The sequence below is a fragment of the Patella vulgata genome, chromosome 5 (assembly GCF_932274485.2).
Source record: "Patella vulgata chromosome 5, xgPatVulg1.2, whole genome shotgun sequence".
Classification (NCBI taxonomy): Eukaryota; Metazoa; Mollusca; class Gastropoda; family Patellidae; genus Patella; species Patella vulgata.
Window position 1 is genome coordinate 75,054,087 of NC_065883.2, and position 23,798 is coordinate 75,077,884.

The following is a 23,798-nucleotide window of genomic DNA, read 5'->3' on the forward strand; positions in this document are numbered from 1 at the left end:
AGAGGAATCGGACACCCAAACAGCGAGGCGAGGGCGAGGGGAGAGTCCGATGCGTCAGCAGAGGAATCAGACAAACGGCAGCGAGATGAGAGCCCGATGCGGCAGTGGAGGAATCAGTCAACTGATCCAAAGGAACAGCGAGGAGAGGGCCAACAGACCCTAAAAGACGGGGTGAGGGCCAAACAGCCTATCTAGTCAGGCAGCCCGGCGAGCTGATGATAGGTCAGTCGAGGGATTAGGCAAGATACCGCAAGTTTATGATACATCACTACAAAACTCAGACAACAGATCCTATCACACAACATCACAGATGTCAGTAGCGAGGTCAGACATAACCTATCAATTGGTACAGATATAATCCCTTGGGACACATGCCCTGCTGTCAGCAGGTCCCAATCAACACAACCTTGCAGTCAACAAGGAATCATTCTTAACAGTCAGCAGGCCCCAGTGATCTACCTGATCAGGCAATGAATATACAGTATTCGCACATTCAGTAGGGAAACGATCCTAACATTTAGCATTCAGTTGGGACCAGATTTTAGCAGCTAGAAAGAAACCAGACCCCTCGTTAGAAACAGGGTACTAGCATCTAACAGTCATCGGGGAACAAATCCAAACAGTCAGTAGGCGACATATCTTAACAGTCAGCAAGTGATATATCCTAACAGTCAGCAGGCGACATATCCTAACAGTCAGCAGGTGACATATCCTAACAGTTAGCAGGCGACATATCCCAACAGTCAGTAGGCGACATATCTTAACAGTCAGCAGGCGACATATCCTAACAGTCAGCAAGTGATATATCCTAACAGTCAGTAGGCGACATATCCTAACAGTCAGCAGGCGACATATCCTAACAGTCAGCAGGCGACATATCCTAACAGTCAGCAGGCGACATATCCTAACAGTCAGCAGGCGACATATCCTAACAGTCAGCAGGCGACATATCTTAACAGTCAATAAGCGACATATCTTAACAGTCAGCAGGCGACATATCCTAACAGTCAGCAGGCGACATATCCTAACAGTCAGCAAGTGATATATCCTAACAGTCAGTAGGAGATATATCCTAACAGTCAGTAGGACATATCCAAACAGTCAGTAGGAGATATATCCTAACAGTCAGTAGGAGATATATCCTAACAGTCAGCAGGCGACATATCCTAACAGTCAGTAGGGAAGATCCTAACAGTCAGTAGGAGATATATATATCCTAACAGTTTCTAGGAGACAGATCCTAGCAGCCAGCAGAGGACAGACCCTAACAGTCAGCAGAAGAAGTATATAAGTCAGCAGGAGACATATCCTAACGTCAGTAGGGAAGAGATTCTAACAGTCAACGGAAGACAGATCCTAACAGAATGAATGAATAAAATGGAGTTTAATGTCCTACTGTTCTGTTCCGACTAGGCTAATGAGGACGAAGATTCGAACATTCTGTAGGAAAGAGATATTTTAAACAGTCAACAGGGAACATACAAACATATCAACAGTAGACAGATCCCAACAAATCTAACTGCATGGTAATGGCCGACAAATTGAATTTTTTTGATGGCAATCGGTTTATATTACAAAACCTCATAAGAAAATAGAAAATCAACTGTCAATAAATTTTTTTATGCTTTGATGACCAAGACTACCACTGGACACCTAAAGAATGCATAATTATATTAGCCACTTGTTAATCTTGGTCATTCTAGTCTTAACCCCGAAGGAAACTAAATAAACACAGTTGACCATCGCCTTGTTTTTGAAGTCACCAGATGGTCAAGTGGACATGTTGGTTCGAGATTCCAACCTGTACAGCTAAAGGGTGTTTTCTGTTTATTTGTCATGTTCGACATGATACAATGAAGTAAACCACAATAACTGAAGTCAACCACTTCAAAGAAATGTCACCATTTTATTGTTTTGCTGGATATGGAAGTCAGAATGTGAAAAAACAAACTAAAAAGAAAACATGTTTGCTCCTATTTCTCAACTCGGTCTGAAAAAGAACGATTTGTAATTGTTCTAGTACTTGGACAGTTCCTTTCAAAAATCACATCTGAATGTGAACATATCAAAGACAGAATTGATTAATGTTTCCCTTAAATAGGAGAGAGAGAGAGAGAGAGAGAGAGAGAGAGATGGGGTTTAACTCCACTCCACACAAACTAGGTCATTTCGGGACTAACACATGGTTTAATTTAATTTCAATAATCACTTGCGCGTAGAGGTCTTTAGCAGTGGGAGGAAACCGGAGAAAACCTACGAGGTTAAACAGGCAACACTAATCCCTCACTTCAACCAGGATGCATGTTATATAACAACTTTTCCAGATCCTAGTGTAGTAAAGACAAGTAAAACAGAAATTTGAACTATAAAAACAAAAAGAAATAGGATCTGTGTTTTAATCAATCCATTTTAATGGAGGTTTTGGTCATCTAGAATTTACAATTCAGTATTTTCAATTGATTTCTTTATTGATGTGTAATCAATCATGTTAGGTTAATAACAGATTTCTATCCATACTTTTAGTTTATTGATTCATTTCAAATTTATATCAGTTATCACAATTCTCAGATTTATACCAGCTATATTACTGTGTTATCTCTCTAAACAAGTAGGGGGATCACAAGCTAAGTAGGTAAGACGCTGGCTTGCTAGCTAGACTGGAGGTCGGGTGTTCGATCCCTGCATTGGCCGAGGAAGTTCATTCAGTGGTTCTCAGTCTTATTTTGCCAACGGCACACCTTGGAACACATGAAAAAATAGCGGCACACCTGGCTAAATAATATATGAAAAATATTTTGAATTTTTTAAAATAAAATCATGGTAAGTCAAACAGCATACAACCGTAGACAGAGACTAGTTATAGACACATAAAATGACTCAAACTATATAAAGACAAACACAGCTATGAACTTATCAGTAGACACCAGTGAATACTCATTTGGGATCACATGGTTTTTTACATTTTCTTAGTGTGCCGTTCAAAATTTTGCAGCACACTTCGGAAGATCTTGCCGCACACTGGTTGAGAATCACTGCTCTAAATTGTCGTAAAATTACTGCTAAAATAACTAGGACAATTTCTGTTTCTTGGCATCTGGTTCTGTAAAATAAACAAACACAAGATGGTGAACATTAAAATGTAAATATCAAGACATTTTGATAAAATATACACTAAGAGTCAATCTGAATTTTGACATATTGAATTTTATTCATTATTTATCATATTGGATTTGAATAAAGAGAGAGAGAGAGAGAGAGAGAGAAATGGGGTTTAACATCCACTCGACACAAACTAGGTCATTTCAGGACTAACATATGGTTTACTTTTATTTCAATAATTTGCTTGCGCGTACGGCTCTTTAGCAGTGGGAGGAAACCGGAGGAACTGGAGGACCCGGAGGAAACCCACGAGGTTGGACAGGCCGCCCTAGCCTGCGAGATTTACTGGATTTAAATCTGATCTGCTGCTGAACCCTCATTGATGATTATGTCACAAAATGGATAATCGAGACTATGTTTTTTTAACATACTGACTTTAGTAATGATCAAGGCTAAACCTAAAATTCAATCGCTAATTGGATCAATTTGACATCAATTTTCAGCAAATTGAGAGATGGGGTTTAATGTCCACTGACACAAACTAGGTCATTTCCGGACTAACATATGGTTTAATTTTATTTCAATAATTAGCTTGCGCGTAGGAGTCTTTAGCAGTGGGAGAAAACCGGGGGACCCGGAGAAAACCCACGAGGTTGGACAGACGACCCTACTCCTTGTCAACAATTAGAAGACAAAATAGACATTCAGACTTTTTTTTAAAAATAGGCTGTGTTAAAACTAAACAAAAGAATGTACCTGAAGTTGCTGCTATAATTAAATCAGGAAACAATTTAAAACTCAGACACATCATTTCCTTATTTGGTGCTACATTCCGAACATATCGAATCACATGATCTTTAGGAAGGGCCATTCCCAAGATGCTTTCTGCTCGTTCCTGAACATCTTTTTCAGGTTCGCCACTTTTTGTGAAACAGTAACAGTGCACGAAGGGTAACCTTCTTTCGATCGTTTCAATAGAAAACCCGGAAATGTCTGACATACTCAATAACGATTTATAGGCATCTAGAAATTCTAAGGCTAATGCAGGAAGGTTCATAGCAACGTGTAAATCATTCTTGACGTCCTCCGTCAGTCTTTTAATTAAATCGTCTTTCAGAACTGTGGTAATAAATTCACGACCATCCATATTAAAGGTTTTAACCTCCGCCGAAATCTTATTCAGTTTTATATTTTTCACGAGTGATTTGAAAGACTCTGGATTAAGATCGTTAGCAATTATTTCTATGCCTTTTTTGGCAGCGAGGATTGAAAACGGACCAACACCAGCGAAGACATCGTACAGAACGTCTCCTTTATTTATCATATCCACCAGACGTTTGTGTTCTGATCCTAGAAAAACAAATATTATTTAGTACAATAAATTTAATTATAATATATTCTAATATCATTAATTACAATAATTTCAATCTGAATATAACATCGATTTCTATCTCTTTGTCATATTTTTCAAGAGAGAGAGAGAGAGAGAGATGGGGTTTAACCTACACTCAACAAAAACTAGGTCATTTTGGGACTAACATGGTTCAATGTTATGTCATTAATTTCCTTAGGCATAGGGGTCTTTAGCAGTGGAAGGAAACCGGAGGACCCAGAGAAAATCTACGAGGTTGGACAGGCGACCCTACTCATTGTCACGTACAAGCGGGGAATCGAAAACATTCCACTTGACACAATGACAGATCGTATGATGCAACGCACACACGTTAACCATTCAGTCACTCATACCAACCCCCCCCCCCCCCCCTAGCAATTTAAGAAGTGGAGTTTTCAAACAATGTATTTGAGAAATATGAAGGTATAGGTATAAGAGTCAATAAGTTTATAGATAACTATAATATACGTTGTTTTAACTCCATGTAAAGGCAGTATATATCCACTTTAAGCTTTACGTAATGTATGATTTGTTTCAATGGTTTTATTATCACACTTTCAAACGATCAGTTGACATTATAATTGTGGGTTAATTTTTTTATGAAAAAGATGTTTCTCTTGCAAACGACCATAATATTCAATTTTAAAATTCATAAGGAGTTTAGTGTAACCGGACTGAACTGACAATGAAATGAAATGAGGTTTAACGTCCTACTGTTTTGCTCCGAACTGGGCTAATGAAGACGGACATATGCCAAACAGTGTGCTACGAGGGAAACTTTGCCCAAACAGCGGCACTATGGCCTACTTTTATATCGAATTCCAACTGTCAAGGGATCTTTTACGTGCACGCCAATGTGTACAGGAGACCTCGGTTTTTCGTCTCATTCGAATGACTAGACAGGCCCCCCGTCCTGCATCACTGACAAAGGGGAACCACGCCAGAAAATCTGGATGAACTTTCTCCAGACTTAGCCACCGTGACCCCCCTGAACAGACAAGAAAAGAAATCATGTTTTAAACTGTAATCTGGGTATCATTTAATCTTGTGTATCTTAGCACTAATTTCTTTCACATTCGTTTAATAACAAATCTTTGTTTAAAAATTTGTAAAAATCATTTAAAATCATCCCAAATCATTTAATTTGTACTTGTGTCCAGTTTAAAGCTGATGGATTAATTTTGATAATGAGTGTTCAATTTACAAGTATTTAATTTCCTGACCACTGTCCAAACATTAATCATTATACATCAATAGTCAATTGGGTTCTTTATTATTTAACAGTGATCAAGAAATTAAACGCTTGTAAATTGGACACTTATTATCAAAATTGAATGGTCCACTTTAAACTGAACACAACATTGTTTTAAAGGCCCTTAAAGACCCCTACATGCAAAAGAATTATTGTAATAAAAAATTGAACCATGTGTTAGTCCCGAAATGACTCTCTCTCTCTCTTTTTAAAAATCAAACAACTATGAAATATAGTAACAGATTGCTCAATGTTCGGTGATCTTTATGTGAGGTTGAAACAGATGAATGTTGATATCCCTATTTTATTACGACTAATATTTATAGAGTGTTTATCGCAAAAACTGATTTAATAAGAACAGACGCGGAGGTAAGACCATCAATCGCCTTGTACCCTTTTTGTTACATTTGTTAGCAAAGATTACCAGACACTGTACAAATGCTTGTCAATTCCCCGCACACACATTTCGTTTTACATGAACAAAAGCGAGGCTCGATAGAATAGGTATCTGTTAATTTTCTTATGTAAACACATCATTGTGGTCTCATTTTGTCAGGTATTGTCCGTGTAACTAAATATTTCCCCTAGGTTCTCTTTTCCTCGGCACACACAGCCCCCACAGATGTTGCTGCCTAGATACGACCTCTGTCAAGGTCAAAGGTCAGGTCATCTACAAACAATAGTGTAACAAGTTTTGTATGTACAGGGGCGATCAATCTGTTTGTATCCACATCAGAAATTGCAGGGTAGCACATACTAATACCTGTAAACTGAAACCCACCATGTTTGGAAATTGAAATTGTCCACGTAGCCTAACTTTCCCTTTCGCTTTGTGGCGTTCGTTTGTCAGCACAGCTGTTGGAGGTAAACAGTTGCCATTAATGGGTAGGTGTATTGAAATAAACACTATTTAGCAACAAAATCTAATTAAAAAAAAACGGCTGGGAATTGTTAGCGAGGTTGTCGAGATAAATCACCCATTCACACAAACACGAAAGACATCACAATAGTAGAAATTACCCGACATACACATTTTCGTACAGCTTTTCTTACATGAAAGAATTTCTACCACACCCAAACGATCTGAGCGACATAAAGATCTCTAACTAAAACACACCTTGTGAAGGTGTTAATCATATTTTTATCTTATTTAAAGATCAAACACAGGTCCCTTCTTCGAGATAAGCTAAGATTATGGAATAAATTCAATTTTCTAGAGGGAATTCTAAACCAGTATCTATTTCTATTGAGGTTTATTTCGTTATAATTGTATTAGTTGTTAAGACATTAAATCAGTTGACAATGAAACAGAATCTTTCATTACAAACACGGACACCTGCATATAAGCAATGGCTACAAGTGTGAGAAAACTGTGTTCAAAACTAATGACAATGTTTGACAAACATGCTGCAACTTCAGAGGCGTGTTTCTGATGATAAAAAAATTAAAAAACAATTTAGAAATAGAGATGTATTTGACATCCAACAGTAATTATCTTACTATCCTCAGTTTTGAAATTTGAAACTGACGTTTAAAGATACATTATGGGAGATTAGATAAAGAGTTCCCAGTTTAATAGTTCAAAACTAGATAATGTAAAGGGAATTGCCTGAAAATTTCAGTCAAATTGATCCACCCTGAACCGAGAATTTGGCGATTGAATTTTCGGCATAGCCTTTTTGTTGACTATTACGGCTTTTAATGCAGGTATCCGAGTTGATTTTATTCTGTTTTAGGAGCGGTTCTATTTTATCCTTTATTACTTTTAGCCATTTTATATGTCATATTTTATTATAAATTTTACTACCATATTTTGAAGATTATCGTATGCCATTTTAATTTCTTTTATCATCCATTTAATAATGTGCAATTTTATTTTATTTTTCTATGTGTGATGTCCACAAAATGTTAACTGCGCTATTGAACAGTATTTTATATTGGTAATAGGCACATTATAAATAAATTATTATTATTATTTATTATTATAAGTCATTTTCCTCAGTGATCCTTTGACAAAATAAAAACATCTCGTCTGCGTCCAATTTTTAAAGATAGGTTGCCAGGCAATGAAACATACACCCATAGCAGCTAAGTCGTCCGAGCAGTCAACAAGAATTGTCGCATATTTTTTCTGTTGTGGTTAATGAAACATTTATAATACACTAAAATCTGATTAAGAGTAACAACTCATTAAGTAATTATCAGAACATCATAAGAATTTGTTTGGCTTTTAGTTCTGCCCCATGCTAACATTTAATATACGAAACATTTAATATCATGGATTTACATACTTCTTCGTCTCAAGACCCTTAAACTCTGTTTATCAATCTAAAGTCAATCGGATGATAACCTTGACAATCACTGGGCTTCCGCCTCTCACGACCTTTAATGCTGTGTATAAATCTGAAGTCAATCGGATATTAAATTTAGCCTCTAGAGCGTCAACAAGATATTTCAAAGTGATCAAGGGCCATAACTCTGGCAGTAATTATCAGATATCGTTGAAAATCAATAGGCTTCATCTCATGACCTTAAACACTGTGTTTAAATTTAAAGTCAATCGGATATTAACTTTAGTCTTCAGAGCGTCCACACGATTTTTCAAAGTGATCACGGGCCATAACTCTGGAAGTAATTATCGGAAATCGCTGAATATCAATAGGCTTCTTCATTTCACTAATGTAAACAACACATATATCAATTTCAAAACAATCAGATGATAAATGTAGTCTGTAGAGTATTCGCAAGAAATTGTGGACAACAGATGGACGGGGGGCGACGGCAATATGCGACCACATTTCCAATGTGGGCGTATAAAAATGATTGTCCGAGAACTAGAGTATCTTTTTTGTATGGCCTTATTATACCACTAATTCTAATGATATAAATCATTTTCAAGCTATAATAATAATCAATTTGTATAGAGCTCAGTGTTTCAGCTAATAAGCTGCTCCAGGGTACTCTTTACAATTAAAATGTAGATGACGTAAAGACCAGTTTTAAAGATACATTCCCGCGTACAAACTGGGTGATTTAATGGTATATATGGACTAAAAACATATTCAAACTAATTAATTTGTCATAATGTTGCTTCAAAACCTTCTCAAACATTGTAATTGCGAAGAAATGCCCTGCTATAAAAATTCGATCAAGCCAGGCCGTGTTTACGTCACATGACTTACCTCTCTTGGAAGTCAGGAGAATTCATTGCATACATAAGACGATGTTGACTTTAATCGCTTACTATTTATTACGAATATCGAATCCTAATTCAATTCTCGGATTATCCACTACCCGCGTCTTTTTCCATCATTTTTATCCCAGAAAGTGTTGTACGTCTAACTCTTCATAAAGTTTATCAACTTGTACATCAAGCGCTCAATGTTCGTGTGTGACCTTTGACATCACGTGTGCAGAAATTCCTAATTGTCGGGCTGTCGATTAGGGGAACCCTTACATTTTTGTCCTGTATGCGTTCCATGAGTGTTTTTCAGGGAATCCAGTATTTTTCTAGTAAGATTGGATATCTCTACTTTCCATATATACCAAAATTGCCATACTTTTATTAGAAATAACCACCCGATAAATACTTTTCTGGGAACCCATCTTTAAAACATTAATACAAAAATTTCATTTTGTTTTGATAGTTTCATTTGAAAATTATTTTATTAGCTGAGCCCGGACTGAATCCATCATAAGAGAATACATGTATACCTTTTTTAACGATTTAACCAATACATCAAATCAGTTATTAGTCAATAAATGAACTAAATTTCATCTCACCTAAACGAGAATTCCAATAAACTTTTGAAAAATCAAATTCAAAAGCACAACCATTTTCTCTTGCTGTAGTGATATAATCTTGTTCACCAGCTAGAAGTTCCATCTGAAAGTTTCTGAAAGTGTTGTCTATGACATTCAGTTTGTTGACCACTGTTCGTATTGATGGATTTTTCTCTAATAAAATTTCTCCTGCAATTAAAATTAATTATAAAGTCATTGAAGCCCTGATTCTTTTTTTTTTAATCATCTTAAAATCTGTCGTATTATGTGCTATAATGAGTTTTATACCATATATAATTGCAGTGTGTGAGGAGGGGGTAGCTAATTTTGAAGAATTAAAACACTTATATGGATGTACTACTTCTGAATTTTATTAACATGCTATGTTTCAATACTCATACAGGTATCATTATCAAGCAAATAAATTATATTTGAAACTTTACATTGAACAAACATAGATTAAAAAATATGTCATATGGTATAAGTTTCTTTTTCATGTTGAATTTGTATGATTGTGGCAAAATTTCCCCACAGGTAACTTTACCTACCTGCCAGTACAAGAGAGAGAGAAATGGGGTTTAACGTCCACTCAACAAAAACCAGATCATTTCAGAACTAACATATGGTTCAATTTTATTTCAATAATACGCTTTTGCGTAAGGGTCTTTAGAAGTGGGTGGAAACCGGAGAACCCAGAGAAAACCCACGACGTTGGACAGGTGACCCTATTCCTTGTCAGGCACAACCGGGGAATTGAAATAAATTAGTTCATAAATGTGGCACGGTACATTTTGTATTTAATACCATAATTACACAGTTTATGAACACTAGTAAAATTTTGTTTTGTAAAGCAGTTGGCCGAGACACTGAATGAATACACTTTAATAACTAGTGTAGCAAGAAATACTCAATAGCAGTGTTACTTTGATGAATTACAATAAACACATGTAAAGGGAGATAACTCTTCTTAAGCATGCACATAATTTTGAGACCTGAATTCACTGCTTTAAGAGATTCTGGGTTCAAATTTAACAAACAAGATAATTTCTACAATAATTTTACTGAACTACAGGCACTGCTTCACTATCAGATGTTTAACTTCATAGTCCGGAAGCACAGGTTCCCCACCCCACCCAACCCCTCCCTCTTATACGAAACACCGTGAGGAGTGAGGTTTAACTTAACAACAAGCTTACTAATCTTACAGGTTTAACTTAAAGATAAATTATGGAAGATTAGATAAAGAGCTGATAGTTCTCACTGTAATAGTTAAAAACTAGATAATGTAAAGGGAATATGCTGAAAATTACAGTTAAATTGCTCCACTCTGAACCAAGATATTAGCGATTGAAATTTAGACCTAGCCTAAATTACTAAATTTGGTACAACAAAAATAAAAACATGGTCTTGATTATCCACTTTTTGTATTTAATCATCAAAAAAACATAGTCTTGATTATCCATTTTTGTATTTAATCATCAATGAACGTTGAGCAGCAGTGAAAATCGAACACATAGCATCAAGAGTTGATTAAGAGATTTAGCTCTTGCATAATGTATGTTTAACAGAGATAGAAATGGGGCTTAATGTCCACTCGACTCAAACTAGGTCATTTCGGGACTAACACATGGTTTAATTTTTATTTCAATAATTCGTCTGCTTTTAGGGTTCTTTAGGATTTGGACGAAACCAGAGGATTCGGAGAAAAACCACAAGGTTGGACAGGCAATCCTACTCCTTGTCATGTACAAGCGGGGAATCAAAACCACAACACTTTACTCAATGACAGATATTATGATACAACACGCACGGCTACTCCCCCCACCCCTTTACTTAACAGCTTACTAATCTTGTAGCGAGGTCCCACTGTATAACTTACCTATTACGTGTTTATACTCTAGGACCTCATCTTTTAAATTTAGATGAGCAATATGTCCGACGATTGAAAAACCTGTCACACCATCTTCAATATGATCTGGTAAAACCGCTCTGGTTAATTCAGCCGCAGACCAATTGTCATAACCCAGTTCTGTATCAAACCATTCCATGTTCTTAAAATCTATTTCAAATTCTGTTAAAGCACGCTGCTCCTCATCGCTGAAGTCTTTGTACGATTTAATCTTCGCTGGATCGAAGAGAAATAATTTATGACTTTTATTCTGGGCGTCGTTCTCACCTAATTCTGCGATACATTTCAACCTTGGAATCTTTACCAAACTCTGCTTCATTTTTTTGTTTAATTTTCCCACATATCTAACTGGAATTTTCAACCCAGGAAATCTGCACTGTTTTTTAAACGCTGCTTTATCCAAAATTTTCATGCCCTTCGTGGAAAGTGGTGGATTTAAAATTTCGCTTGGATTTGACATCTTTTTGGATAGAATTTGAATCCAGCTAAGACCATTCGATAATGATTTGTCTCTAGACAATATTTTTTGACTTCTGACGGAGTTAAAAATTGTAGTGTTTTTTATTTTTATACTGAAGCTCTCCTGAACCTTCAAAAAACACCTTTCACCTCTGTCCACTCTAACCAGATGTTTATAAATGTGTTTCTTTGGTAGATACAACCTCACTTTAGCTAGTCTACTCAATTCTAAAAACCTTTTCATGTCACAAACGTTTGAAATTCTAAAAATATTCAGTAATCATCATGCAATAACACAATAACACTCGGCCATGCTTTATTTACATGGTACACTGTTCTCAACTTTAATAAAGGAGAGCTTTACTAAATGTAGTTACCTCCCTTACACCACAAAGATGAAAAACGAGTTAAAAGAAATAAAGACGACCATTTTCTAATAGTTTTATTTACAATTTATTCTGACAGAGAGACTAAGAACAGAAAAATGATGGAATTCTCTTAAAGCCATTCTGTTCCTTTAGTAGACAAAAAAGTCAAATATTTCAGAGAATGTTTTAAATGGTCATATCAATTCTTGGATCATTTAATTTTAGTTTTACAATAAACATGGATTGTAGTCCCTTTGAAAAAATTTGGTTCAAAAGCTCATAAAATCTAACAACTTTTTCTCAATCATCTTTAACTTTATTGAGTCTCTTTCATCTTTCATTAGCACATTGATTTTATCCAAATACAAACAAACAAAATTTTCTTCCAAGAAAGAATAAATAAACATCCCTTTTCAGTAATCTTTAATTTTAACATTGTCTGCAGCAAAGAGAATTTACACACATACAAACATCTAACTAGGAGCACCATAAGCATCTGGCATTCTCTCTATAGAATATCTGAAATAATAAAATTTATTCTTAAATTTTGCATTTTTTTTAATAATAGTTTGAGTATGTAGTTAAAAGGGTATTATGGAAGATTTGATAAAGAGCTGACAGTTCTCACTATAATAGTTAAAAAATAGATAACATAAATACAATATGCTGAAAATTTCAGTCAAATTGATCCCCTCTGAACCGAGATATTAGCTTTTGAATCTTAGGCTAGCCTCGATCATCATTACTAAAGTCGGTACGATAAAAAACAAAGTCTTGATTATCCATTTTTACGTTTAATTATTTTTAAAAAAAAAATGTATTCCAATTCGCTAATTATTAATGTATAATTAATAATTTAGATAACATTTCAGGCCTAAAAAAAGACCTGCAATAGGCAGATATCGCTCCTGCATAATGTATGTTTAAGCTCTGTAAACAGATTTTGATTGTATAAGTATTATAATTATAAAAAGATTTCATTCAGATTGTGACTGAGTATATAAGACATGAAATGGGGGTTTAAAGGTCCTACTTTTCTTCAATCACTGGGCTAAACAAGACTAGCATACAGTGCCTTATGAGGGAAATTTTGCTCGAACAGCGGCAATACAGCCTACTCTGATTTTGAATACCAACCGTCAAGGGTTCTTCTACGTTCATGCCAATGTGTACACAGGACATCGGTTTTTCATCCCATCCAAACGACTAGACACTATGGTCACTATCCTCACCAGGCCATTCCATCCTGCACCACTGACAGGGGAAATCACGCTGGTAAATTTTTTAATTCCAATTGTCAAGGGTTTTTTACATTCACGCCAACGTGTACACAGGACCTTGGCTTTTCGTGCCATCCAAACGACTACACTGTCCTTACCAGGCCTTCGATCCTGCACCACTGACAAGGGGGAAACCATTCTGGTAAATTTTGGGGGAATATTTTCGCGGCCAACCAAGGGATTGAACCCCAGACCTCCTGGTTAGCGAGCCAGCGTCTTACTCAGTGAGTCACTGCAGCTCTGTATATACAAGAAGGTATTTATAATAAACTTACTTGCGTCTTGTTGTATACATGATCGGTACACCAGGTATTTTACGTATTCTACGTTTTAAATCTTTATCATTAGTGGCTACTATATAACATTTATGCTGAAAAATATATTTAGCGTTATAATAATCCAATTCTATAACAGCTCTGTTATATGTGGAGAAGGTACTGTTGTCTTTACCATGGTATACAATGTTCAAGCTAAAATATCAAATTCTGTGGTAGCTTTGTTACGTGGAGAAGATACTGTTGTGTTTGCAATGGCATACAATATTCGAGCTAAAATATCAAATTCTGTGATATTCTGGTACTTAAATCAATATATAATATTCTAACATTATTTAAATGACGAATCTACATTTTAAAAACTATAACTGAGACATAAAATATTCAGAATCACGGTTTATTTATTTATTTAATCCCAGGGTTTTGGGTGGTCGAGTGGTTTAACGTGTGTGCATTGTATCATAAGGTCTGTCATTGAGTCAACTGGCGTGATTTCGAATCCCCGGTTGTACATGACAAGGGGTAGGGTTGCCTGTCCAACCTCATGGGTTTTCTCTGGGTCCTCTGGTTTCCTTTGACGATTTATTTATTTATTTAATGCCAATTAAATTATGTTTGTGTTTGTAAAGAAAATTCCTTTCTTTATGTAATTTTTGTTTACATTTTGTTTCTATATTTAGATGGAAGAAGCCCTTCCTGAACCCCCATCCCTACCGACTAGAGGAAGATTAAAGTGTGTTTTAAGCCCATTGATCAAAGCTGAAGATGATGACAGATATAAATGACTATTCCACAGCTATTGTAGATATTTTTATACAAGTTTATTACATAATAACAAACAGCTTTATGGATAACATTCTCTCGTTTTTTTTGGGTTTTTTAACTGCAACGTTTCAATGACGGTACTCTCACCGTTATCAAGTATTTGTTTCTAAATGGCTATACCATTGTTATTCACGGGTGGGAACTCGAGTCCGACTTAAGTCACATCAATGACCAAACTTGCAACACGACTATAAATATTTATTGCAACTTAAGACTCGGCAGTCGCGAGGGGGCATAACTCTTATTTACCATGTTTCACTGATTTATTCGATAAACTGGCGACTAAACGGGTCTCAGGCTTTGTGAAGACTTTGGACTCGACTCGGTACTAAAGTCAGCAGCTTGAGACTCAACTCGGACTCGAGGTGCAGAAACTTGGGACTAGAGGTGCAGTGACTTGGGACCCAACTCGGACTAGAGGTGCAGTGACTTGGGACTCAATTTGGACTTGAGGTGCAGCGACTTGGGACTCAATTTGGACTTGAGGTGCAGTGACTTGGGACTCAACTCTGACTTGAGGTCCCTTGACGTGTTCCCACCTTTGGTGTTATCGTACATATCATTAAAGAGGTATATTACTTACCTCTGTTATTCTCTGTACCAAACAATCATCAGCATATGTACCTTTATGTAAACATGTCAATCTCTTAAACCTTGGATCTTTTATAATTCTGTAATATAACATGTTTTTTTTAACTTCAAATAGTTTTACCTATATAATATATCAATCAGATAGACTTAATAAGTGCAGGAAGATGGCACTACACAAAACACATAATAAGACAAGATAAAGAGAGAGGAATGGTGTTTAACGTTCACTGGACATAAACTAGGTCATTTTGGGACTACAATATGGTTTAATTTTATTTCAATAATTCACTTGTGAGTAGGGGGTCTTTAGCAGAGGGAGGATACCGGAGGACATGAAGAAAACCCACAAGGTCGGACAGGTGTCCCTAATCCTTGTCACCTACAACTAGGGAATCAAAACCATGCCAGTTGACTCAATGACAGACCTTATGATACAGCAAGCTCATGCTAACCATTCGGCCATCCAATCCCCCCCCCTCATAATAAGACCAACCCGCGGACAAGACATACAGGCACTGCAAGCAACAAACAAGATAGGTATATATCAATTCAAGTGAATGTATCCGGGGGCTAGCCATAAGCGTCCACTGCGCTGTACAGTAACTGGCCTGTAATGATACAGGCATCACTCAAAATAAAAAACAAAACAAAACAATGATTTACAAGATGTAGTTGTCTCCTGAATGGCGTTTCTTGATGACGATAGTCTGACAGTTGATAAAATGAGTTATAATGTCAAAAAATTAACAATGACAAGGGCGATAATCGAGATAGAATTTGGGAAAATGCATAAAATGATTGACAGCTTCATGCTTCATTTAGTCAAGTGATCTACTGTTTTTCAAGACCATGGAATGATACCACCATTTTACCATCATATACAGGTCCTCTGTCAATCATACACAATCAACAACATAATTTCGACCTTATCAGAATGGTAAAACACACCACTTTGCAGTTCTTAATTCAGTATTCATGTACTATATGTAATGCAAATGAGAAATTCAAACAAAACAAAGTATTAATAATATTTAAAATACAGATGTGACGTTGACCTTTGATGTTGGCGTACCATTATTTCAAATAATCGTCCGGGCAACTTGCCAATCGTACATTATTTATACTAGTGAAATATTGAACTCGAGTGACTTATTTCACTGTAAAAGCATGTGCGGAGTGTCTGTATTTTAAGTCGTTAATGGTCTCGCGCTTAAGACATTGCGTACTATATTGTAAAAACACTTGGGCCTATGGCCCTCTTGTTGTTACAATATATTACTTAATGTCTTGCTCTCGACCATTCAACAATATATACAATGACTATAGACAGTCTATCAATGCTACTGCTTTTGTATATTATATATAGTTATAATTCAATCTGACAAATATAGAAGAAAATTTGTTTACCTTAAAGCCACTTTATATTTTCTACCGAGTTTTTCTAATTCAGCCATTACACAATCTGTTATATAGGGAATACCTGTTAAATAAATATATATATTAAATCAAATAAACCATTACAACAGAGTTATTGAACTGGAAATATTAAGGGTCATATTTGTATGGAATATAAATACTTCTTGTTAAGTACATGTATACTGAGCGATGTCTTTATAAAGGAATCTCCGCATGTTGGTGCTCAGAAAACAGAGGTCTCAAATGTGTACACACCGAAGTGCACGATAAAGAACCCTTAACATATAGGAAAAGTAGGCGGAAAATGTGGCTGTTCGGGCAAAATTCCACTCACATTGTGAATGCGACCACAGAAAAATGAACAGTATTTTAATGACAAAATGATGGAAGTATTATGTTATAATCTCCATTCCTATACAATTAAATATTCTGCTTTCCTCAAGCTTGAGAAAATTTGTTAATCATGGGGTCGAAACTGTACCCTACATGACACAGAGGATGTAACATCTACATATGATATAATCACAGGCTGTCGACAAAAGGGAGAGAGAGAGAGAAATGGGGTTTAACGTCCACTCGACACAAACTAGGTCATTTCGGGACTAACATATGGTTTAATTTTATTTCAATAATTCGCTTGCGCATAGTAGTCTTTAGCAAGAAATGAAATGAAATGAAATGGGATTTAACGTCCTACTGTTCTGCACCTATACTAAGCTAATGAAGACGGGCATACGCCATACAGTGTGCTATGAGGGAAATTTTGACCGGACATTGGCACTATCGCCTACTCTTATATCGAATTCCAACTGCCAGGGGATCTTTTACGTGCATTCCAATATATACACGGGACCTCGGTTTTTCGTCTCAACCGAAGGACTAGACGGCTGTCCTTATCAGGCCCTCCGTTCTGCACCACTGACATGGGGAAACCACGTCGGAAAATCTGGATGAACTTTCTCGGCCAATGCAGGGATAGAACACCTGACCTCCAGGCTAGCGAGCCAGCGTCTTAAAGTATAGCAAGAACAATCAACTCTTTATATAAATCTTACATAATGCATCTTTAATATGCATTTAACAACAATAACTTACATTTAGCATAAAGACAGTCCATCATAGATTTAAATACATCTAATTTAGTTTTAATAGAGAAATTGATGAAATTTGTATCCAGTAAAACATGGTAGGGTGGTCCGAGCTGGGTATTATAGTTAAAGAACAAAGCTGTGGAGGCTTTTGTCCTGAAAATAGAAAACATTACATAATTGCAGAGTTGTTTGTTTCTCATTTGTTGCACGTAATGAGAGTGAGAAATGGGGTTTAACATCCACTAACATATGGTTCGATTTTATTTCAATAATTCGCTTGCACGTAGGGGTCTTTAGCAGTGGGAGGAAACCGGAGGACCCGGAGAAAACCCACAAGGTTCGACAGGCAACCATACTCCTTGTCACGTACAACCGGGGATTGGAAACCATGCCAGTTGACTCAATGACAGACCTTATGATCTAATGAGCACACATAATGAGTAGGATCTGTATAAATACAAAAGCAATTAATTTGTATATTTATTTCGTTTTTTATGAGTGCAATGCGAGATGGAGAATCTTGCCTGGATAGCAGAGTTATTTTTTATTTCCATTCGTCAAGGGTTCTTTTATGTGAAGGTAACAGATTGACCTCAGTTTTTCGCAACATCCAAATTAAAGGCACACTTTCCTTGTAATCCAACCCCGAAATAAATCCAAAGTTTCTTCTCGACCCAAGTGCTATTGCTTAAAACAATGATAATTAATTGTGAAGCCACGGTGGCTAAGTGTGTAAGACGCTGGCTCGCTAGCCTGGAGGTCAGGTGTTCGATCCCTGCATTGGCCGAGAAAGTTCATCAGGATTTTCCGACGGGGTTTCCCCTTGTCAGTGGTGCAAGATGGAGGGTCTGACAAGGACAGTTGTCTAGTCCTTTGGATGGGACAAAAAACCGAGGTCCTGTGTACACATTGGCATGCACGATCCCTTGGCAGTTGGAATTCGATATAAGAGTAGGCCATAGTGGTGCTACCCACACTGTATGGCATATGCCCGTCTTCATTAGCCCAGTCAGAGCAGAAGAGTAACATGTTAAATGTCATTTCATTTATAACTAATCGTAAACACTATGGCTGACATCACTTCAAATTTGTTGTTAATTCAATGAACCAGTAATAACTTACTGTGTAATGATTTTCATTTCAGGAACTTTGGACTTTTTCTTTTTCTTATCTTTAATTCTGTCATCTTTCTTTCTGAAATGTTAACATCGTGAGCTATTAATATGTGATGTAATGACCAATAAACAGTCATCCTTATACAATACCTGTTACCTTTCATTAGCCCGTCGGTGCAGAATGTTAAATGGTAACCCCATTTCATTTCACAATAATGATACATACAAAGTTTGTCAAGAAAATTTATTAATTTCATGATCAAATGAACTACTCTTTTGACAACAGCTCCACTAACCTCAGGGTTCATTCACAGGGTTTTCAATAATTCAAATTATCTACCCTTGATCGTAGCTTGATTCTACGAACCAATAAAAAACAGTTTGCATCCCAGTCTAAACGTCATTGTTTACATTCACCACAATAATCTTAATTGCAATAAAATAAGAGTTACTTCCCTTCACCCACTCGACTGGTCGATAAAAATAGCAGACCTATCAAGGGCGGATGATTTAAGTCTGTCTCCCCATGGATGGATCCAGAGGTTCGTGGAGTAAAACGGAACAATACCACTGGGTATAGACTATAGGTTCTAAAAATAGCACAAGACTCTACACTAGTGTACATACAGTTGGCAACACATTCCTAATTACATGATCCATTGGAAATAAATCTAGTTTAATTCAAGCAGGTTTTTATTGGTTATCCTCAAGAGGCTGATCAATCATGACATCATTACTTTTTCTCTCATCCAAACTTTCTCATCTTATTATCATGTAACTTAATATTATCACTTGTCATGTTTGATATAACTCTTAGAAAAATAAATAAATAAATTGACTCGATCAATGGGTTGATCTTATTTTTAGGTGTGATGTGGGCTAGATTTCTTTAACATTACTATATTAAAACTCACATTCTACTGTCTTTTAAACTGATTCGTCTTTTGGTTGCTGCAAATTTTTGTTGCATCTGTCGAATTTTACCCTGAAAAGAAATATGCAAAAGTAAAAATCTTGGTTTAAAGGAGTTAAATCGCTAATATATGGGTCAAATGGGTCTCAACGGATATAATAATGTAATATGAATGTATATAAACTGATTTACATTCAATCATTTCATGTTTACTGTAATTTCTAATCAGTTATGTTCGGTGAAATACGCCAGAAATCTCAATCAAATGGCAATCTCTAGCGTCTGGTTATTCCATTCTACATAGTATTTATAGCACATGCTCTCCAGATAACAATGGCGTCGCCATTTGACATGACTTGTGGAATATGTTTAGCCTCGTTCTTCTAGCCCCTTGTTACAAATGGCGCTGAAACGCATTATGGTACACGATTTGTGTACTAATGGTAAAATGTTTATTTTGTCTTAAATGTTGGATATCAGAAGCCCATCTTTTCCCGGTAAGATCACAACATCATTTAAATGTTGATTTAAATTGAAAAATAATTCGTGTTTTCAGAGTCGAAGACTTTGGATGATATTGAGTTAGAGACTTAGCTACTCCTTGTCATGCACAACAGGGGAATCAAAATCACGCCAGTTGACTCAATGACAGACCTTATGATACAAGTTACAACGCGCTAACCATTCGGCCATCGAACCTCCACTAACCAGGAGGACTCGGGTTTGATACCGCCATCGGTGTTGGCCGATAAAGTTCAACTGGATGTTCCAGTCTAGTTCCTCCTTGTCAGAGTACTTGGCACGGAAAAAGCTTTGAAAGGAACAAAATTAAAAAACTAAACACTGACAGCACAAAGCATGTAGTGCCACTGTCATGACCAAAACAATTTGCTAGTTTTACTAGAAATCTGCAGGCCAAATTGGGTTTTTGGTCAACATTAAATGAATGATTAATTAAGCATTAATATTTAACTTTAGTGATTGCAAAACACATATTAACAGAACACAATTTGTAATCACTGATTTTATTCTAAAAAAAAAGCATGAGGTTTTGACAAGTAGGGCCCTATCCTCTTATCATCGTGCTGATCACGATACAAGGATACCCGTTGAAACGTCATGCTTTTAGAATAAAACTAGTGATTGTTTCCCATAAAAATTGTGTTCTGTTGTTAGAAATATTATTAATATTATTAGGCCTATTCAATTTCAATATAATTATAAATTGCAGTTGATGTTGACTATCAGACTATCTCTGATTAATTTTTTTCGCGACTAAAAACGTGATATGAACTTGCTACAACCATAAACAACCATCATAATGATATCAATAATCTAAATTATAACAGGGAGAATTGGAGATATATTACCATGATTTATTAATTTCGTGTCAACAACACGCTTTCCGGAAGTTGATTTTGCTGAGGTCTTTGTATAACTCATGCAGTAAAGAGCTAGGAAGGGAGATAACTATTTGTATAAAATGAAATTAACAGGTTCACACCACTGTTGTTTTCTCCATTATAACTTGAATGTTAATTCTGGCTTTATCTTAAATTTCAAATTTTCCTATAGTAATCTTTCCTTGCATTCTTATCGTTGTCATAATAATCATCTGATAAAAATCTTGAATAAGGATGGTCATCTAGATTTTTTTAAAAAAAAATATGTAGCCTATAGGTCTACTGCCGTACTGGGTAATAAGTAGTATAGTAACTACTATTTATGACATCAATCATGATTAAAAGAAATCTGATTAATGCTGAAAATAACGTATCATGCCTTCAGTCTGGATTCCCACTAACAAATACCTATTTTTACTTCAACCATTAGAAATACTCAGGTGCGGATCCAGAGGGAGGGTTTGGGGGGTTCGCCCCCCCTCCCCCCTGCTCAGCTACATAAAAAATTTTGAAAAAACAACCTTTTTTATGAGAAAAGTGTCATAATTGTGCTTTATCCTTTATCGTCAGATGGGCACTCAAAGTGGGAGATAATGATATAGACATATGTGATATCACAATTAATGCTTAATTGCATCAATAAAATTGAATCACAATGTCATTGTATTAATTCATAATAAAAATTTACGTCAAACAGGATGTTGGATTTCTCTGTTTAAAAAGATCAATTCAATGTGTATGTATATACGTCAAAATGACGATAGAGACCATGTATTTCTCAAAAAATTTCAAGCCGTAAGGGGGGGGGGGATACATTTTCTCAGGACTTGGCAAACCCCCTCCTGCAAAAATTCCTGGATCCACCCCTGATACTGGATGAGTTGTGAAAATAAAGATCTGATGTGACCAGAACAAACTCCTTGAGATTTAATAAGAGTTTTCCAGACCAATCCGATTAAAAATAAATCAAATCACATAAATAACTGACATATTTTTCTTTTTGTAAACGATGTTCAGATCACACGAACTTGTTAGCCGTTCAAAATGTCTGTAGCTCATGTTTATACTGGGTTTTGTTTTGTGGTGTAGAATTTGACAACCCAAGCGTATGGGAGAGAGAGAGAGAAATGGGGTTTAACATACACTCAACACAAACTATGTCATTTCGGGACTAACATATGGTTCAATTTTATTTCAATAATTTGCTTGCGCGTAGGGGTCTTTAGCACTGGGAGAAACCGGAGGACCCAGAGAAGACCCACAAGATGGAACAGACGACTCTACTCCTCGTCATGTGGTGAATCGAAACCACTTCTCTTGACTCAATGACATACCTTATGATGCAACACGCAGGCATCAATCATTCGGCCAACACCACCCCCTACACCCCCGCCCCCACCCCACCCCCAAGCGTATGAGCTATAATAGTATATGGCTTATCACTCTACTTAGCCAAAGCAGAAATTGTTCTCGCTCGAACATAGTCAAGGTTTTGATGTAGTGAAACCATACACTAAGTTTCATCACTCTCCCTTAATTAGAATCAATGTTATCCTGTCACAAAACATTGACCAATCAAATTGCTTATCTCTGCTTAGCCTTAGCAGAAAATGTTAATCATTAAACACTGTAAAGACATGCTCCAAAGGAACATCTACACCAAAAATGAACATTCTACCTCAATCAGAAGCAGAGGGTTGTTGTATTCCAAAGTCATTACCAATCAAATCACTTGTCGCTACATAGTCTAAGCAGAAAATTTTGATCATAACATGGGAGCCACGGTGGCTCGGTGAGTAAAACGCTAACCTAGAGGTTCTGTGTTTGATCCCTGTGTAGACCTAGAAAGTTCCTCCGATTTTCCTGCGTGGTTACCCCTTTTCAGTGGTGCAGGACAGAGGACCTGGCAATGGACAACGTATAGTCATTCTGATGAATCAAATAACCGAGATCCCATGTAAACATTGGTGTCCAGATAAAAAATTGGAATTCGATATAGGAGTGGACCGTAGTGCCGCTGTCTGGGCAACATTTCCTTCATAGCACACTGTATGGCGTATGTCCGTCTTCATTAGCCCAGTCGGTGCAGAACAGTAGGACGTTAAACCCAATTTCATCATTTCTGATCATCGAACTTAGTCAAGTTATTATGTAATGAAAATATATTCTGAGTTTCATCCCTCTCACTCAATTAGAATCAAAATTATCATGCTCCAAAACCTCTAACATTCAAATTGTTTATCTCTGCTTAATTAGCCATAGGGGAAAATGTTCATTATCGAACTCTGTCAAGGTAATGACCAAGCTGATTAAAATACAGATCTATATTTCGTTTTTTTTATACTTTAAATGATCTACACTACATGAAGATCTGACCAGTTGTAGTGGAAGGTCACGTCAGAGGTCATACGAGTGGCTTCTGACCCTATGATGTTGGACATTTGATTAACCCATCATGTTTCTAGTGAGTTACCAACAGTTCCGTGCACCTTACACCAAAAACTCGTCGCAACAGACCATTTCATTGGCTAATCCATCACATCATCCAGAACGCGGGTTATATAACAACTCTTCCAGATTCTAGTGTAGTAAAGACAAGTAAAATGAAATTTTGAAGCATAAAAAA

General features: G+C 36.4%; 2 protein-coding genes across 2 annotated transcripts; both read right to left on the bottom strand.

The window, feature by feature from the left end:
- Positions 1 to 1,920: 1,920 nt before the first annotated feature.
- Positions 1,921 to 12,214, bottom strand: LOC126822370 (tRNA (guanine(37)-N1)-methyltransferase). The gene is made up of 4 exons (XM_050551239.2): positions 11,407 to 12,214; positions 9,528 to 9,716; positions 3,856 to 4,449; positions 1,921 to 3,100 (listed from the first exon to the last, which is right to left on the bottom strand). Exons 1-4 carry the CDS (start codon positions 12,137 to 12,139, stop codon positions 3,069 to 3,071), a joined length of 1,548 nt encoding a protein of 515 aa, XP_050407196.1. The 5' UTR covers positions 12,140 to 12,214; the 3' UTR covers positions 1,921 to 3,068.
- A 109-nt stretch (positions 12,215 to 12,323) lies between these two features.
- LOC126822399 (rRNA-processing protein FCF1 homolog) lies at positions 12,324 to 21,226 on the bottom strand. Its single transcript, XM_050551298.2, has 8 exons — positions 21,140 to 21,226; positions 19,771 to 19,841; positions 18,864 to 18,935; positions 17,746 to 17,894; positions 16,642 to 16,714; positions 15,227 to 15,314; positions 13,819 to 13,913; positions 12,324 to 12,782 (listed from the first exon to the last, which is right to left on the bottom strand). The coding sequence occupies exons 1-8, from the start codon at positions 21,140 to 21,142 to the stop codon at positions 12,737 to 12,739; spliced, it is 597 nt and encodes a 198-aa protein (XP_050407255.1). The 5' UTR covers positions 21,143 to 21,226; the 3' UTR covers positions 12,324 to 12,736.
- Between the last annotated feature and the right edge of the window lie 2,572 nt (positions 21,227 to 23,798).

Bases quoted from the DNA above. Each gene is read 5' to 3' on its own strand.
- LOC126822370 (XM_050551239.2), bottom strand. From the start codon at position 12,139: ATGAAAAGGTTTTTAGAATTGAGTAGACTAGCTAAAGTGAGGTTGTAT. The intron at 9,717-11,406 runs GTAAGTTATACA...TTTTAATTGCAG, and splicing joins AGAGTATAAACACGTAATAG to GAGAAATTTTATTAGAGAAA. The intron at 3,101-3,855 runs GTACATTCTTTT...TTTATTTTACAG, and splicing joins AATTATAGCAGCAACTTCAG to AACCAGATGCCAAGAAACAG.
- LOC126822399 (XM_050551298.2), bottom strand. The intron at 15,315-16,641 runs GTAAACAAATTT...GTTATATTACAG, and splicing joins AAATATAAAGTGGCTTTAAG to AATTATAAAAGATCCAAGGT. The intron at 12,783-13,818 runs GTAAGTTTATTA...TTATTATTTCAG, and splicing joins ATGTATACAACAAGACGCAA to ATATTCTATAGAGAGAATGC.